This window comes from Solenopsis invicta, chromosome 7 (assembly GCF_016802725.1).
Source record: "Solenopsis invicta isolate M01_SB chromosome 7, UNIL_Sinv_3.0, whole genome shotgun sequence".
Classification (NCBI taxonomy): domain Eukaryota; kingdom Metazoa; phylum Arthropoda; class Insecta; order Hymenoptera; family Formicidae; genus Solenopsis; species Solenopsis invicta.
The window spans coordinates 16,310,650-16,330,036 of NC_052670.1; the positions used below are offsets into that span (position 1 = coordinate 16,310,650).

Genomic DNA, 19,387 nt, shown 5'->3' on the forward strand with positions numbered 1-19,387 from the left:
TTTCAGTAATTTTTTTTTTTTTTTTTTATAGAAAAATAAACCCTAAATGTATGAACTATTTTCTACTTCTTTAATTATTTATCTACGCAGATCACGTTTTTATCAACATTAATCCAGTGCAATGTTTAGTATTCGAGAAAGGGAGGGGTTGAGAAGTTTTGTATCGGCAATTACCCTCTGTCAATTTCATACGTAAACGATTCGCGATCTCATTGAAGCCCGATCGAGGAGGCTGCCGATCGCGCGCGCGCGTGCGTGCGTATGTGTGTGTGTGTGTGCACGTACACCTGCACGCGTGCACTCACGCAGGCACGCATGCATGTGGCGCAACGCACGAGGCGGGCGGGCGGACGGGCGGGCGAGAGCAGCGCGTATCACGCTCACTGGCAAGATCCAGCGACGAAGAGAGCTCGCGTATCCCCGCTCGACGCTCCACGCGCTCAGTTAGCACGAGACTCGCGATCGAGTAGCACGTTGGACGCGCGATTGCCGGTGTGTGTTGGTGCTTTGCACGGACGATCGTCGTCGGGCTTTTTCTTCTCTCGCGCTTCGATCGAAAGACACGGTAAACGTCTCGCGACGAGAGACATCGGCGTGGATGGAAAATCGGGGAAAGCTCTCTTCCTCCTCCTCCTCTTCTTCTTCTTCTTCTTCTTCGCGGTGGGTTTGCGTCGCGTGTATACCTATAACCGATACATCACTGTCGAACTAGCGAAACCGAAAACGCGTGCGATAATTACGGTATATCGACGACGCGCACGTGTGTCGGTCGAGCGAAATGTCAAGGATACGACTCGTCCGTATTCTCTAATAACGATTCATCGCCGCGTATAGTACTTCGTTCCCGACTGCGTGGCGGCACCGCGGGGATGTGTGACGCGAGCGGAAGCATCCGCCGATGCATCTGTTCCGCGTGCGGAAAGTGAAAGGACGATTCCGCAATCGCGCGACGCGCACGGGATCGGTGGAATTTGTTGGTCCGCTGATGGTGCACCGTGAGACGTTTCATCTGCTCATCCTCTGCGCGTCCGACCGACGACGCCTCTCGCGCGCTCCGATAATACGGCTGTTTGTTGCTCGTACGGGTTTAGTATGCCGTAATCCACGGTGTATCTCGCTTTCGATAGCCAACGCGCGGCGAAACGATGTTGATCTCTCTCTCGCCCTGGAAATTTACGCGCGTGACGCGCGTATCCCGGGGTGACGTCGTCGGTCGTCGAGGGATAACACACGCCGGCGTATTATTCCGTTGATATTAATACCAGCGATGTAAACATTGGCCCGACAATTGGCAAGCTCCGGTCTTAGACAGGCCCGAGCAGCTTGTCATGGCGCACGGGAATCGTCGCGCCGCTGGTTCGACGAAAGAGATTCGACGATACTCCGGGCTCACCGACGACGAATAACGTCTTCTTCGTCGAGGAGCGCGACTTCATTGAATAATCATTTACTTCCTTCTTCAGCTGGGAAAAGAAAAAGAAAAAAAAAAGAAGGAATAGGAATTTTATCCTCCAGCAAATTATCTGTCATAGGTGAAACCGGATTTGAGACGTTCGTACGATGAATGTGTTATATAAATATGAATATTAATGACTCGCTCGTATGCTTATCAAATGTAGAAACGTATAAGATACATAAAACTCGTGTAAAATAAATTTTGATAACGTCGAAGGCGCTGCAAGTAACCGGATCCGAATTAAAAAAAAAAATTTAATTTAAATGAGTTGTCTGAAAAAATAAGTCGTAGATAAACGTGTTATGCACAGCAGGAAATGCAATGTAGGGAACGGTAAGACCAGCAACAAATTAATATGATATATTTAAGAAGTCATTCATTAATCGACGTGGCATAGTCATGATAATAAAACATGTCAAATAATAATGTCTATGGTAACGATCAAATAATGAGCATTCGATATAAAATAGATGGAAAATTTATTTTACTTAATAAGTCGAAGGTTGACAAATTATTTATTCAAGTAATAAACGTTTCGGAGCCTAACTGGTCTCTCCTTCACTAACAAATCACTATATCCTAAAGCAAAAGAACAACTTACGCAAAATCTATAATCGAAACTAAACAAAATTAGTTAAAAAGTTAACGTTGATAAATAGTAAGTTAACATCAGCAAATAGTCTTGAGAACCAAAGTCCAATTGACATTAAACAAAAAACAATAAATGACAAACAAATTAACTGCCATAACGTCACTATTTATTGACTTTAATTTTACAACTTGTTTTTTATTTATTTTGACTATAAATTTTATTTAAGTTATTTTTGCTTCAAAATATGTAATTCGATACCGAAGAAGGATCGGCGAGAGGCTCCGAAAAGATTATTTATTACCTGAATAAATAGTTTGTCAACCTTTGATAGATTTATATGTGAAATAAATTGTCTACCCACCTTACTGAATGTTTATTATTGGATCATTGTCATGAAACCGTTATAATAAAAATGTATACTCATTTATCACTGCTGATGAAGACTTGGTGGTAATTTAACGTACAATTCTTTATTTTATATATATTTTTGATATATTGTTTTTCTGACAGTTTTATATTACCGTGAATATCGAAATAGCACAGCGATTAATAAATGACATGAAAATAAATGACGTTACATTAATCTGAGAAAATTTTAATAAAATCTCTGAAATAAATTAAATATATACCTACAACAAATGAAGCGTGGAAAAGATACAAGAATTGTGCGCAAGTGTAACATAATATAGAGGTTTCCGCATTTTCTGCGGGAAGAGATAACTTCTCGTTTCTTGTATTTCTAGAGCGTGCAACCGCTCACTTGGAAGTACTTCTGTAAATCGGTCCATCGGATTTCTCGCGCACGTCTACCGAAGACAATCGACTAGCCTCCTGCGATAGTATCCTAACCATTCACGCGTTCGATGCGGGTGTGCGGTTGCAAAAAAACCGAATTCCTTTCTTCTACCGCGACCGGTTTGTTGCCGATTCACACGTCTAGCTGGCCTTCTGACTCGCAGTTTTATCTATTTGCAGCAGAATGTGGTAAGAGCGCGGCAGCGCCCGACTCCCCCGAGACGCGTGGCACGCACTGCTTTTATTAATTTGCGCCTCCGAGGGGGTGCAACAGGTCCATTCGGGTAACGAGTGCGCGGAACGTTATCGCGATGTTGCTGGGTGGGTGACTAAAGAAATCTATCGATCGATCTATCTCCGACGATTGGGACGCTTCTATGCGGCCCAAGCTTCATTAACTCGCTCAATCGCCTATCAGTACAGCCTATTTCTTTGCAAGCCGCCCATATCTTATTATAGTCGATGTACGCGATAATTATGCTATAAAAATATATTGTTATTCTGCACATTTTTCACTCGTAACTGCGATTTACTACTTATATCTCAAGATTGAAACTTGCTTTCCAAACTTATCGGTTATTACTTGAAAGTTGGAAAACACTATTTTCGCGCGACGCTGTTTATGATGTATACGCATTATCGTGACGTATCTCATACATAATCATCGGTTATCATCGGTTCCCCGACGTTCTACAGTATGTGTCAAACAATGCGACTCTCTTCTGACCACTGTTGTGTTTGCTACACTCGGAGAGCAAAATTCTGTCAGCAACTATAAATTTGCCAACAAATAGCATTGCAAGTGTTTATTGCGAAGTTATAATAAAAACAGTTATAAACTATTTGAATTATGTAAATATATTAACTATTTAATAAAATTGTTGAATAATATGCAAATGTAGAAAATGATAGAAAAGTTGAACCAATTGAGATTCGAAGTCGAGATTCCTCGTTCTCGTTCATAGGGCCCTGCAGCATTGCTCCGTTGTTATCATGCTTATTCCGGTTGTATATTTAATTGGTTGAGCGTAAACTGGAAATATGTAATTATCATAACTTATTTGCAGTAGAGTCTATTATATTATTATAAATTAATAGTTGCACAAATATTGTTGCCGTGGTGATACAAACTATGTTAAAGTTACTGCACGCAGAAGAAAACAGTATCGAATTAAAACTTTTAATATATTCTCTCCAATCATTGTTTCATATAAGCAAGAAATTATACTCTTGCTTATATATAAAATAATGATAATTTTGCACGTATACAAAGAAAAAAAATTAATTTACTGTTTCACATATGAGCAAAAATATCAAATCTTGAAAAAATTTATAATCTTAAACAGACATAATTTGTGCTAACATGAAGAAATTTTGTTTCACCGTGTAAGCAAATTATATCTGTTTAAGATATTAAATTTTTTTAAGGAGAGATTATTTATTTTTGCTTACACATGAAACAATAAATTGTTGATATGATACAAATTTTTTCTGTGTATAATTTAATTCTCTTGAAAAAATTTAATTACCTAAAATATTATATTTTGTTTTAATATTATAAAATAATAGTCCTCTAAACAACACAATATGACTAATTTATTAATAATAATACGTAAAAACCTCATTTTTGGTTCGAAGGTATTTTCTAATTGAAATTGCAGTTGTGAGAGTCGCATTATTTTTTTGCGCGTACTGTAAACGTTCACGCGATGTACATCACTGTACTTTTCCGGTTTCCTCGCGTGTCCATTCGAGAATAGTATTAACTCGTTTATGTTAACAATATTAGGAAGTCGTGGCACTGTGATTCTCCGATGTTCGCACAAAACGCTCCTTGTGATCACTCCCGTCTCGAAGGTCTTTGCGAGCGCATTTTTCCGGTGAAAAATGTGCGTTACAAGTACCGTTTATCGTTCGAGATCTCTTATCTTAAAATAATATTATTAAAACATACTACGCGAAGAAAGTTTGGCGCCAGTGTTTAATGTGCTGCTAAAAAAGAGGAGTATTGAATAAAAAGATATTAGACGCGAAGAAATAGTAATTGCAGTATAATTATATAATTGTGATAAATGAATTGTTTTTGTTTTTTTGTAAAACTTCATTTACTTGAATTGTATCAGTCATTGTCATAATTTGTTTAAAAATATACACAAGATTATTTAAGCAGGAAAAATGAATAAAAACACATAAATAAATGACAATGTCTTCAAGAACACATCAATTACAAATTAAGCTTGTGCCACGAATTTTTCGTAGCAAAGGTGGACGTGTGACACACACGGAGACTTTTGACCAACTTATCAAATTATGATACGCCCTAAAACTTTATCACTTTTATTTATTTACTTTTTTTCCATTTGTATACACGTGGTGATCCAATCTGTAGATATCGACTCTACGATCTCAATGCAACTTGTGTTTCGTATCGATGTTCGAAGCAATCTACACGAGTACACAAGACTCTGTTGTACGGTGGGTGGTGACGATGTGATGTTTCGCGGTCGACTCAACACGCCCATTGCGTCAGCATGCAATTCTATCAGCTGCTAGTGACGGTGAACGCGATCCATTGCAACTTTTGAAAGAATGATAAATAACAGTCAGCTTCTAATAACAGTAATAGCGAGTCTAAGCTCTGTTTCTTTGTTACTTGTACTTTCCTGATTTTTCTTTACGTTTTACATACCTCGCCAGGAATATTTTCCTTACGTTTACTTTGTTATAAGAAAGTTGAAAATCACAGAGTTTATAAATTATAATTAGCGGTTTCGAGAGGTTCGCAAAAACGTGCGTCGCAAGAAATCACGGCCTGAATCGTTATTTTCTCAACCATTTCTTCTCATCATTATCTGCATTCGGTCCACCCATCATCGAGGCTCATCCGCCGGCTCGATGGCTCGCAAATGCGAATTCTTCCGCCCTTCGTGCGAAAAAGGGGAAAAAAAAAAACAATATCGTGGAATTTGCCTTCGCCTCGCCCTGCCAGGCCGTGCTCGGCGTAGGCAGCGAAAGAGAGTGCATCGTACAACGGAGATATGCACTACCGAGCTCAAGGAGACCCGCTCACACGCATGCGCAATACGCACACACGCGTCGACGCCGGCCGTCCTTTGCGACGTCGTCGTCGCCTGGACGCATCCACGAGGACGCGTTGTAATTTCTTCTCACTGGCGAGAAATCGCCTTCCTTCCCCTTGAGCGTCGTCGCGTCAGGCACATATAAGCAAGTGGAATTTTCGATTCGCTGTACGTCGCTCGTTGCAACTTTCTCATTGAATCTGCATACTATTTCATTAATCCGCGATCCCGAGGCTCAAGGTGATATGAAATTTTTAAATAAACTTAAAACGACGTCGATAAACTATCAGTCCCGTTTTGTTTTTAATCCGTTTGTTTTTAAACATTCATATCACGTAGAGGAGAGTTTATCAATATTTTACTTGGCAGTTTACTTGGCATATTGAAGTGACAAATGTATGAAATAAATGAGAAATAAGTAATATGGGCAAAAGTTTAATGGGATCTTGTTTTGTGCGTGCTAGCAACGCTTTAAAAAGTCAGACACACCTAATGTTAATTTTTGATTAATTTGTGTAACTGCTAATAATGTAATCATACAGTTTTATATTTAATTTTTATACTTTCCTAAAAGGTTTGTTGTAGAATATTTTATATTAATTGCATTATTATAAAGATTACATTAATTTTTTTTTAATCTATCACGTTTCCTAAATCATACTGCCTCAAATTTTATCACAATAAATAATGTTAATATAAGACTGATAAATGATATCTAATAGTAAAACTAATTATTGATATGAATAAAAATGTGATAATAAAAAATTGAAAATAAAGCCAGCGCGGGTGTAGATGCGTAATCACAATTATTAATATTATTATAAATATTTATTTATTTTAAATGACAAAAGCGAACGTTTTGACTCACTTTGGAGTCATCTTCACAATCAGCGTATTGATAATGGAATCTTGAAAAATGTCTAGCCGTCATCAGTCTACAAAGTAAGAAACGATTGAGTCATACATATTTATAATAATATTCATAATTGTGATTGCCCATCTATACCCGCGCCAACTCTCAGTAGCCTTATTTTCAATTTTTTATTGTTTAAATTTTGAGAGTCCTGATTTAATTACATGTTGTTTGTTTAAAAATGTAACAATTCCAAAAAAATATATATATTTAAGCCAGTTTTATTTCGACGTCTTTATCTTTTCATTATTATCGTTTATTAAATATTTGATCTATTTAATAAATTATTAATAAAATAAATAGTAGTTCATGATTCCTTATATTTTTAATTATTTTATTAAATAATTAAAGATAAATTTGATCCTTTCAAAGGCGATACGATTTAGATGACTAGTTAGTTGACAAGTATTTTCTTGCAGTATTCTGCAAAAAGGCTTGTAATAATTTTGTTATTGGTGAGATTTAAACGTTGTAGTAATAGGTACCTGAAACATTAAGCTACACTCTCTAATATTTATTACGTAAAAATCAATGCCGAATGAGAGATATAATAAAAAATAATTATGAAATCGTATTTTGGTCTGTTGGTAGAATAAAATTTTTTCAGATTTTTTAGAATTCGCGCAAAAAACCTTTCAAAAACGGTATCCGTGACCTGGCACCAGTGACTGGTTGAGCAAGAAAAGCAGCGAAAAAAAAATATTAAACCACGGAGAGTGAATTTATTGATTAACAGCGTAACAAATCGCGATTACGAAACTATAAATCGCGTGTTGCACTTGCCATTTCCGAATCGAATGTCTCCCAGAGAGAAGCCGGTCCCTCGTCCGTGTTTACATGGAAATTATTGGTTTTGTCATGTCTTTCCATCATGATGGGTGATTCATGCTGCGCGCTTAGGAATGTCGACCTCTTACGACTGCGCCCGAAAGAGAAGCCCGCCGTTCGTTATTCATGACACGGCCGGATATCCGTTGTAATTCTATCCTATCTCCGCTATCGATGGATAGGGTGTCCTGTTATTTTAAACGCGCCAATATTAAATTTCGTATGCATGTAACATTTTACATATACGTAACGTATGTGTATAAGTTTTGTCTGAATTTAAGCATTTCAACAATTTGTCGCAACCGTTTTTTTCCGAGCGCAGGTCGAAGCGATGTAGCTTTATAGCAAAGCTTTAGGAAAGTTTTCGATGTATATATTGCACCTTGACCTTGCAAGCTTTCGCATTAAGAATATCGTTTCGCGCTCGATCGCGATTGATCGCAGGTGATTAGTTTAATTGAATTGTATTTTAAGAGATGCGGGCGCCTCTTCTCTTTTATTTTTTCTTTGATGTAATGGCCATTGAATGGCCCCGAGTGAACCGACGTTATTGAAGAGCAATTTTCTTTCTCTCTTTCTCTTTCGCGGAACAGCTATCCGCAGATCACGCGAGGTTACATAATATTCGATTAGATGCTCTAATGTCTGATAGAAGAACCACCGCGGCGAACTGGATCGATGATTGCCCGAACGTTTTAATGATATTGCGAACAGAGCGAATCCATGAATATTAGTCCCGCGCGATATTCTCTCGCAATTTCTCGGGTGAGCGTCCGCCAGAAAATTCAGTTCGCTTCGGCACGAGTTAGCGTAACAGCGATATTACCACGATAGACCGTTAAATCACTTCGATGACCGTAATATCTACGTTGTACAGCACCGTACGTAGTTCATTCTGCATCTAGCCGGTATTACGAACAGATAGCGCGAGTGCGTAACCTTCGAACATTCACGGGCGTGCCGGAAATAATAATGAGATCACGTCGTGTCTACTGCATTACTTGCGTTTTACGCGTCTGATTAAAATCATTTACAATGCTTTACTTAACATTCCGCGGAAATGTCCCATCGTCAATATATACGCCGCGGAATATGTATTGAGAGGAGTTAAATAAATTTTTATGAGTGACATTAATTCCGGCAAATTTAAAGAGCGTAATTTTCTCGATAATTTTATGCGGAATATGCATTTCCGTCGGCATTCTCTTTTACGATAATCATCTTGACGACTTTAATTTAACGCGCATTTTTCACGCGATTACTTGTAACGACGTGCGATTAAATTTAACGATCAAAATTATGTGACTTGCACTAATTCTATAACGCTTTCCACGTTCGTAAGTAAAATGGTTTTCACCAAATAACCGTTTTGAAATTTTAATTAGGGCGTGTGTTGAAAGTAGGTTTTGGATTCGGTCCGTGTGTTTGAAGAATTTCCCTTCGCATGTTTCACAAGTATAACACGCGTTATCGCGCCCACGGACGGAGTAAAGTGCATAAAGTGTTAATTATTCCGATTGTAGAAGTAGCGCTCGCTCCGACTTTAACGGATCCTCTCACCGCGTTTGTTGCATTACGTCGATCCCGCGGCAACGTAACGTCATCGATTTTTATCTCGTCAAATGACATCATTTCGCATTTCCAATCATCTTTCTTTTGTCAGAGTGTCTGGTGAATGGATTTAATATAGCGTTTCGTAGCGTCTGACGTTTTGACTTAAACTCCGAGAAACTTGTGCGAAAATACATTTACGTGGCACAGTGTTTGTTGTTATTTAAATGAAATTATCTAGGTAATTTTGTAAATAAATAGCTTTATTTTTATCTACATTATTACAAGGTACGTTCTTCATTTTTATTTTAGATTGAAGAATTGTGTTCTCTTTTTCAAATTATCTACGATAATTTAAACAAAAGCGAGAATGAAGTATATTAAATTGTCTTTAGCCACAACCTCCAAATTATTTATTCCAATAGGAGAATTTTTCAAAGTGAGTTGCGTTCCGAAATTCACTGCCGATACTGACAATCTGTAGTAACTTGAAATATAGATTTTTAGTACTAGTAGTACATATCGCAACGCAGATCAGATCGCAAAGATCAATAGTAGTAGTATATAAATATAAAAATCGCGCAAAAAATTTAAATTTGAAAACTTACAAGCAATTATGTCAGTCATTATATATTCTTTCTATTTTAACTTTGACTTTTATTTGCGTATTAATTCAAATCCAAAGGGAAATATTTTTGTCAGATTAAATTATTTGAAGAACTTTTATTTTTAGGAAATAAAAATTTAGAGATAAAAATATAAACATATTGTCTTCATAGCGTAAATTATAATGATTTTACTCAATAACGATATTATTTACAAATTATCTAGATAAACTATATGTAATTTTATCTTTCATCCAGATAAATTAAAATTAAATCGTCTTTGTCTTAATATATTTACATGTGATTTGTCTTATTTTTGTCTACATAATTTTGAGTTATCAAAGCGCAACACTAACGGAAAGCCATAGAAACATTATATTATATTACGCCAATAAAAATATGATTTAACGACGCGTGCGTCATTCGCGACTGGATTTCAGTTTGAGACGAATTAAGAGTTCACGGCTTGAAAAGATGACTGCTTTGTTTGAATTGATTTGGAAATGCAGACAATTTCGATAATGGACTCTCTCGTCGTAACTTTCCGGAAAGGTTCGTCGAGTGCAATGACCCCTGACTAATTTATTTGTACCGTGATGTATCTCATCCATTCTCTACGCGGGAAATTTTAAGGTCTCAGCATTAAGGAACGGGATCGATAAACGAGCCGTATCCAGGTGCCTTTGCACTTAGGTTCCCTACAATGCAAAATACTGTGCAGATCAGAATATCTTTCAATTTCCTTTGACAACGAGATGCTTTTGAATAGCAATTTGCAAACACACAGCTGTTGGAATGCTCATATCTTTTTAATTCAGTATATCAACAAATTTATTTTTTAAATATCTAAAGTAAGAAATATTATTTTTAGATAACCAGTGAGTAGCCTCGGAAGAAGAAATAAACTTTTTCTATCTTAAATTATTTTATAATAATGCAAAATATATACAGAGGGAAAATAAATATCTAAAAAAAATTAACACCAATAAATAAGTATAAATAGACAAACACTGCGTTTCGTTCATATAATTTTTTCGTCAGCGCGATCATCGCGAGAGATCTACTTCCATCAGCATGTAATTTCTAACAATCTGCTCCCCTAAGATGAATGAAATTTTGATTTTGCTTTCAGAAACTTCCTAATTGCCTCTAATTTAAATTGCATGTGACGTTCGCGATAAGCTGTTTAAATATTTGCGGATCACGATAAAAGATTCGCGTTTTCCACCTGCCGGGGACGTCAACCTCGGCAGCAGCACCTGCGAGCAACACAACGCTCATGTAGAATCCGTCGTCGGGTCCGAATTCGTGCAAACGAGCGGCGCGCGTGACGTTTGTTGATGAAGCCAACGCCAATGGAAAAGCGCCGCGCGCAAACCTAATTAATCACCGTCTCGTCCCGCGTCGCGATTGAAGCCGCGTAACGTCTCGTCGTCGTGCCGCCATCGTCGTGCCATTGTAACCGCGTTATCATCAATCGAGATAGCTCTCCCGTCCCTCCCTCCCGTTTGCGTTACGACGTTTTCGAGACGAAGGTCGATTTGCCCAAGGTGTCGCGAATGTCGAATCGCAATCGCCCGAGTGGCATGGGAGCTCGGAAATTTGTCAAATTCCTCATGGACTCATTTCCGCAGATAGCGAAGGTGCGAAGGTCGAGAGAGGCCGTTTCATTGTAATTCGACGAAAGGCCCGGCACGCGAGGGAAATAGTTGGGGGCGATCGCAGCTGTGAATTGTAAACTGATTCTCCGAAAGTGTCGATGTAACCGCGCGCAACCGCTACAGTCCGCAAGGTCGCAATTTGCCAAGCGGCAACTTTGTTCCGCCATACCACGGCTAAATTGCTCGAAAGTTTGGCCTAACGTTTGGGGAAACTCCGGACCGCCGAGCGGCGAACGAGTTGAACGACCGGTTCACGGGAAATTTAAAAGGACGCATTCTCGACGAGGAAGAGTGACGCTGAGAATCTTCTTTCCAAGCCGGGAAGAGGAGATCGAACGTACCTGAATTAATTTCAATTGATAATTGCTCGGTAAACGTGACATGTTAGAAACGAACTGCACCGCTTTCTCCTTTCGAACGCGCGGATTTTGCGCGCTTCGCAGAAGCGGCTCGAGCGCGTGGAGCTCGTAAAATTGCCGGACGGTCCGCAGCTGCGCTCGGACGGCCGCGTCCCCGTCCGTTGGGAAACGAGAGGCTATCGAGATCTCGTAGTAAGTGTTACGTAGTAAGGGGGAGAAGCAGAAAACCGCGAGGAGTATCGTGAAAGGAACGAAAAGATCGAACCGACTTTCTCTCACTGCGGGTAACAAAGATACCTAAAACTTTTGCGATCGGAACGCGCGCACCGTGATTCACGGTACGATCTTGGCTTTCCGCGAAGGCGTTCCGAAATCGCGTTACGCGTAGCGGTAGCCGAAGAACAACAGAACGGTTACCGCGAGAGCAAAACGGAGCCGTCGTCAAAGGGTATATTACGCGGCAAGTGTTGCAGCATTAGGCTCGAGATTGCGAGGAAGAGAGAGAGAGAGAGAGAGAGAGAGAGAGAGAAGAGGGGGAAGAAATATTCCTTTCAAGAGCGAAAAACAAAGAATACAAATATTTCCAGAGCGAACGTTCTCCGATATTGAAATCGCGAAGAAGTGAACGAAGGTCTAGCAGAACTGTCTATAAGTGCGCAATTTCTTTAATAATCGCCAAGTAGTATCCGTTCCTCGGGATATCGTTTTACATATATAGAAAAGAGAAATTTCTTCCCGCGGAAGGAAGGTCGCGTGTTCTTTATCATCGAATCGCATCTGGGAATCGGCATTCTAGTGCACAGTATCGAACGGTGAAGCCCGCTCGCGGCGGAGCATTCCATTTCGCGACAGAAGGCAACGCTCTCCCCCGGTCTTCGTCACCATCGTCCATTCGGCGGCCGCACGGCAAGAAATCCGGCAGGATTGCTCCGCACGTGGATACGATGTACGTGATGGAAACGGGTGGCCACAAGGTGGCACCCGTGCCCGCGTCGACGCGAGTCAGGAAGGTGGTGGACTACAACAAGACGATGAGTCAGCATCATCACCATCGTCACCACGAGGGTGATCGCGGTGGTGGCGATCGCGGCGGCGGTGGCGGTGGGACGCACATCGCCGCGACGGTGAAGAACACGGTGCGTCGACTGTTGCGACGTACCAAGAGCCACCGAGACGCGCCCTCGACGAACGTCTCGACAATGACCTCCGCCGTCGCGAACGGCCATCCCATCGTTCCGCCGTCTACGCGCGTAGCCAGGAACGAGTACGACGTACCTCCTCCGTCGTCGAACGCCAACGTTAAACGCTCGGAACGCTACGCCAGGGCGCGCGTAAGACTCCAGGTAAGAAAACAAGAGATCACTATTGCGAACGACCGAGCCTTTCTATGCCGCGAGCGTTTTTCCCCGGAGTGGCCGTAATCGTCGTAATTGACTGCGTCGGGTTGTAGCAACGTGGGGACGCAGCTATAGCTGCTGAACAATAATAATGATTTATTAAAAAATTTATTTAGGACACTTCAATCGTAACAGTTAGCGTACTGGCGAATATATAGGTATACTTTTTGTCGTAATTTTTTGCGAAGATTGAAATGCGTACGATCCGCTGAAACTACTGGAACCAGTTTGTCATCTGTGGATAATGACGAACAAAAAAAAAAAATCAGTCCTCGCACGAGTGAAGAAGCTGGATAAAAGTGGCGATGATATCGGTCGTTTATTTGCGACAGGTGCGCGGAGAATTGAAATGCACAGGGTTGGTGTCAAGTTTGATTGAGCATTGAGATTGATAATTAAAAAAGAAGAATGATTGATAATGCTTCAGAAAGTGAAGCTTTTTGTTTTTTTTTTTTTGCGAGAGCCGAGGGGGAATTCACAACCCAAAATTTTGTACACCAATGCCGATTTTTGGCATTGCTGTAAAACACTGCCGACATTTTTGTACACTGCCGACAATGCTTATTGTTAGTCAATGCCTACAATGCCGTCAATCCTATATTAAAATTAAGGCAATGCCATGCAATTATGAACACTACCGCGTGCCCATTATCATACGCCAATGCCTGCACAAGAATTCTAAAGCTTTCCCGAAGTATTCAAAAATTTTTGTGCTCAACCCCATGATCGACTCTGAAGTGAGCTCACCACTCCCCAACCACTGACGACAATGCCGTCAATATTATAGGTCACTGCTTACTTTTTTCGGCAGTCCACTGCCGAAATTTTGTACACCAATGCCGGCTAGTGAAGCTTTTTGTTTTTTTTTTTTTTGCGAGAGCATATAGATTTGTACTTAATTATTACAAACAAATTTACGAAATGATATCAATTTTGTCTCATTAATCACTTGATGGTCGTACTTTATAAACTTTTGTAGCTCAACAAATTTTCGTTGATTACTTTTATTTTTTCTTTATTTACATTGCAATAAATTTTACAATTAAGCGAAGAAGAGTGCCATTTTTCGGCCGAGACGGGTCTTGGTGCCTAATATTGTAATATTTATGTGAATTTTTACAATTTCCAATTTGTGCCAAACCGATTAAATACGTAATATCACGAATTACATCAACAAGCAATTTAATAATAGTTTGATGCTAACAAAACACTGTAAAGAATTTATTACGAAAATCATCTCAGCTGGATTTCGAATCTGGATTTTCCTACGTTTCGTGCGGGCATCTTACCAATCCGATTACCGAAGAATGCTATGATATTTATCGCAATAACCAGTATATGTAGGAAAAATGTTTCTCTTTAAGCGACGTATTATAAACAATAATAAGTGAATAATAATTAGGATTAAAAATATGAATGACACAATTAAGCGAGGAAGGACACCATTTTTCTTTCGGATTTTGATGCCTAGCAACATTCGAAATTTCAGCTAATTTTAATATCGTGTATAAACGAGGAAACGTGATGAAAAATCTGAATCCATTTCGTAGAAACGTATTAAACGTATGATATATGATCACACATCAATCTTGAGAGTGAAATCATCAAAGCTCTCTCGGAAACTTGGGGTTCGAAGAATAATAATTTCGTAGGTTTATAATCGTTAACTTGCGGATTTATTTCTTAAAAACTGCCACATAATTTTATCCAACATTTTAAATTCGAGAGTTGAGTGGTGTTACTAATTAATTAATTGCATTAATCTGCGAAAGTGTGAAAAACAATTACGTAACGTAAATATTTTATTTTGTAAAATAATAATGAATTTGAAGCCATGAAATTGTGAATTTATGAATTTATGAAATATTTTTTAAAAAGTTGATTACGTTAAAGCATTATTTAATATAATGAAAAAATAAATTTATTATTAGGTTGGCAAAACAAATCATGTACGTCATTCTTCCTACAGTCTTAACCAAAATTATAAGACACTTAATATTTTTTATATACTTTTAATTGGAAAGATTTAAACAGAAATTGAAATACGAATTATCTTTTATTTTAAGAACCCTTTGAATTTATGTATGATATACGCCAGTAATCAATTTGAAATAATACAGATAAAAAATTTTCAGCTAAATGAAGACAGTGTACGTGCTTATAAATTTTGGCCAAGGCTATATGTAAATGAAAGGCATATAAATTTTTCATATAAAGCAAAAACTTTCATTTACATAATAAAAGTCAAAACGACCGTGACTTTTTTGTCAAGCTGATGTTTTTCTCATGTTTTTTTAATGTGTGATTATTTTATTATCTAGTTTTTTATTTTTCGTTGTTTATCATTTTCTAGCGCTTTTTTCCGGCAATCAATCGATGTTTATTTAAGTCTTAATCAATTTATCTTGTATAATTTATCACATCTTTTTCTCGAATACGTATGCGTTAAGAGGTAATGGTCAGAATTTCTTCGAAGTTGTTCGTTTTGTATAGCATTTCTAGCGAGAGAAGAGTACAGCTGTCTAGCTGTTCATTGTACAGTTTGTTTTATAAAAACATTTACGAAACGGGCTTACTTGATCGCCGAATATTTAATTCGTAATAATATCCTATATACAATGATATTGAGTAAATCGATAACAATTAAAGCTTGAGAATAATTCGGGCAATAATGACAATTAAGAAAGGTTTAATTTTAATTTAAGAAATTTACACGTGAAGATTTACTAAGCAAATCGCACATAACAAGAAAAATAATTTCTTCTATAATCTGCATTGAAATAGTTTATTAAATACGTCGCATTTTTATATTACAACATAAATTTTAATATTCGAAGTAATATCATTCTTGAACACAAAATGTTCTTCCTTTCGCCTGGAGAGCTGCATTCTCTCCGTGGATCGTTGCAGGGCATTGAAGCTGTGGCGAGTACACCGGAAACCTCGCGTTATTATTATCGTATCTCAGTCTCAAGGGACAATGTGCCGAGTACTTTCCAATATTACGAAAGCTGCAAGTCTCTCCGCCTTCGCGACGGACGAACGGAGGAAAACCTGCGAGAAGTAATCGAACCGAGCCGCGCGCCTGTCAACCGCGTAACGGCGCGTTTTCGCTGCTGGTTTCCTTTCACTGTTGCTGCTTGTATATGTAACCAGTATACCAATATCACGCACGCAAGCTGCAACGCACCTTCGCAGCCTGCACAGGTGCACGAGCCCACATTGGCGTGGTTGCGAAGGCGAGGGGACTGCAGTTTGCACCTGACTAGCTTTGTCGAGACAAGCGTCAGTCAAGGTTCGAATTTTCTTAATGCGGTCCATAGTGGTTACTAGGAAATTCGCAGACCTCCATTTTTTATTCTTTCAGTGTGTGTGTTTCACTAGAAATTTTTTCTTCAGCATGCCAAACTTAAATGAATTATCTGTATCTTTTAAAACGAGAATTTCAATCGCTCAACGAAGTTTTTAAACCTTGTCATTTAGGCACATTAGGATAAAGTGTCTTAGTAATAACTTTAATAATTTTATTAATTTTGCTGCGTACAAGAGAAAAAGGGCTTATAGTGATCATTTTCTTTCTTGAAACATTGGACGTACAGAATAACGATACAGGTAGAGATAATTAAAATAATAGTTTGAGAGTTATTCAGTAACTTACCAAGTAATTATTATGCAAAGCAAAAAATAACTGAAGAGCTAACAATGTTTGATTATCTGCCTTAGAAATTCTTATCTCGTTACGGCGATTATACCTACAGTACTACAATTTCTTACTTCCACAATTTCTGGCTGCTATAATTTTATTCTTGCTTTCTCCGTGAACCTTCGAGTACCCCCCTATGTGTCATTCGGAAAGATCAGGTTGAAATTTACATATATTTTGTAAGTGTATCGAGGATTTTGAGATTCTATTACGTGCAATTTCTCATTATCCGCACATGAAAGCGTTGGACATTCTTTATAAATTTGTAAAATATTTTTTATGACATCCATTTACATTTGTTACCGTTTACTAATCAAATACTGCTGTTTACCCATTTGCAATTATAAACACTAGTGGATATGTTATTGATAATATTACATTATTTTAAATTAAATATTTTAAGATTGGATCACGCTTGTAGCTTCCTAAAACTTCTGTTTATATTTTTCTCTTTTATTTTTAGTGCGGTTTGAAACATAAAATCGCTGTGCAGCGTAAAACCGGTACACCTCTCCGTGAGAATAGACAAGGATTACGAAATATTCAACTACAATGCTAACAGATGTTTAATAAATTTTTTCACATTGTCTTTATAATACTTTGAGATAAGAAAAATAATGTCAGAAGCGACAGATCTATGTGCACTAACAAGGTGCTAGATTCAATTCTTTTATACATTTTGTTGTTTAATACGTAAAAATATACTTTATTATTAATATATTAATTTATTTTATTAGTTGACTCCTTTTCTACGGGAAGGAGTGTCTGAATTCTGCCATTACTGCCTACTGTGCCAGTTTTGACCCAATTTCTCAAACTATTTTTGGATTATGTTACGAAAACTATTATTACAAAATACTAAACGTTGTTACAAAAACTGCTGTGTTATCTGATAGAAGATATGTGTTCATGTTTTTGAAGTTTTATTTAGCTTTTGTTTAAGAAATATGTAAAAACAAAAATGCCTGTAGTATTGGTGATTATTCTTTATCATTTATTATAATTCTGACAGTTGCATGCACGGACATTAATGTTATGGGATACCTACTCAGAAATCAAATTTCTCTATATTACATTAGAAAAATATTTTTTTATAATTATTAATATCGCTCAAGTATTCTGTTTTAGTAAGGTAAATTGTTTTTTTTAAGGTCTCCTTGTTAATACGAACACACCTGACGGTATTAATGCTCCCGATTGTACGTGCTGCAATCTGGTGGAAACGAAAGAAACTTGATACACTTTATTTAATGATTTATGAAATACCTATAACGATATTACTGTTTTGGAGTAAAGAATTGATAAAATTTTTGTCAAAATTACGATGACAGAAAGTGTTACAACGAAATTCCTTAATCATCATGTTTAAGTAATCGATATAATTGGCGTTGCATTGCAACTTGTATATTTAAAAAAAATTTAGTGTCTTACAACTAGTAAAAGATGAAATGTAATACGTTCTTATGATACAAAAAATTATTAAATTTTCGCTAGCCAGTGCCGTTTCCTCTTACGACGCATTCTTAGCTTTTGAAATTTAATCGATTCTATTATCAGTTTCTTGTTTCTGCAAGAAAAGGACTGGCCCATCATTTTTTGGCATTTACATTCGGAGTATTTTGTTCTCCGATTTCGCTTCAGAAACGACTTTTTCCCCCCTATCTCTGTCGCGTTGTTTAGACACCCCATACTTATCCATTGTAATCCCGCGCGAGTTAAACCGGTGCGAGTTAACGCGGCGCCGAGACCCTGTGCTCGACTTCCTGTACGTGACGCGTCGAAACCCCGCTATTTTCAGAATGCAGAAAATACGAAGTGCTCGCTATCAGGCAGCCAACTCGTGTTTTCCTTTCATTTCGAGCAGTATCGAGGGAGACGTGACTCGCATGTTGCACATTCAACGCGCCGCTCCCGCGTCCGTTTCTGAAAAGATGGAAATAAAGTTTCATCGCGGCGACGAAACGGGTCGTCCTGTTGTTTTCCGTTAGATCGTGAACGTACGGTAGCATTGCGATGCCGCCTTTATTAGAATCGTCCGCGAAATATTTTTACGCTGACAGGTGAAAGAATCAATATTATCCTAATTGTATCCGAGTTCATACGTACGAGATATCTCTGCTGTATGCGTAAAGGAGCTCGGCGTATTTGCAAACAAGCGCGCTTCGGGCACTTTTGATATTTTTAACTACTCGTTATTTTTGCCTTCGCACGTTACCCGCGATAATTTATCGACGTTCGAGTGTGAAAACAAGCTCCGCCGAAATCGATTGGCTCTCGCCGAGAATTTGTTACGCAGGCATTTGAAGACCTATGAATAAGAAAACGGCTTTTGCAACAAGTTTGAAAGATTCTGGCGAAGCTGCAAGTCATCTCTTTATTATGGGAATCAGGGATACGCTTCTCGGCTTCGGCCATTAAATTTGCATGGCGATTTATTCATAAAGCGA

The 19,387-nt window shown here is 38.3% G+C and overlaps 1 protein-coding gene across 5 annotated transcripts in view; it reads left to right on the forward strand.

The window, feature by feature from the left end:
• Window positions 1-375: 375 nt before the first annotated feature.
• Window positions 376-19,387, forward strand: part of LOC105199532 (serine/threonine-protein kinase MARK2) — a 97,560-nt gene continuing 78,548 nt past the window's right edge. The window contains exons 1-2 of one of the 5 annotated variants that reach the window (XM_039451778.1): window positions 376-660; window positions 11,455-13,183. In XM_039451778.1, the coding sequence (XP_039307712.1) occupies window positions 12,785-13,183 (399 nt within the window). In that variant the 5' untranslated portion in view covers window positions 376-660; window positions 11,455-12,784. Of the gene's footprint in view, window positions 661-10,754; window positions 13,184-19,387 lie in introns of those variants that run through there. The other 4 variants (XM_026139077.2, XM_039451780.1, XM_026139076.2 and 1 more) reach the window with 4 other exon arrangements.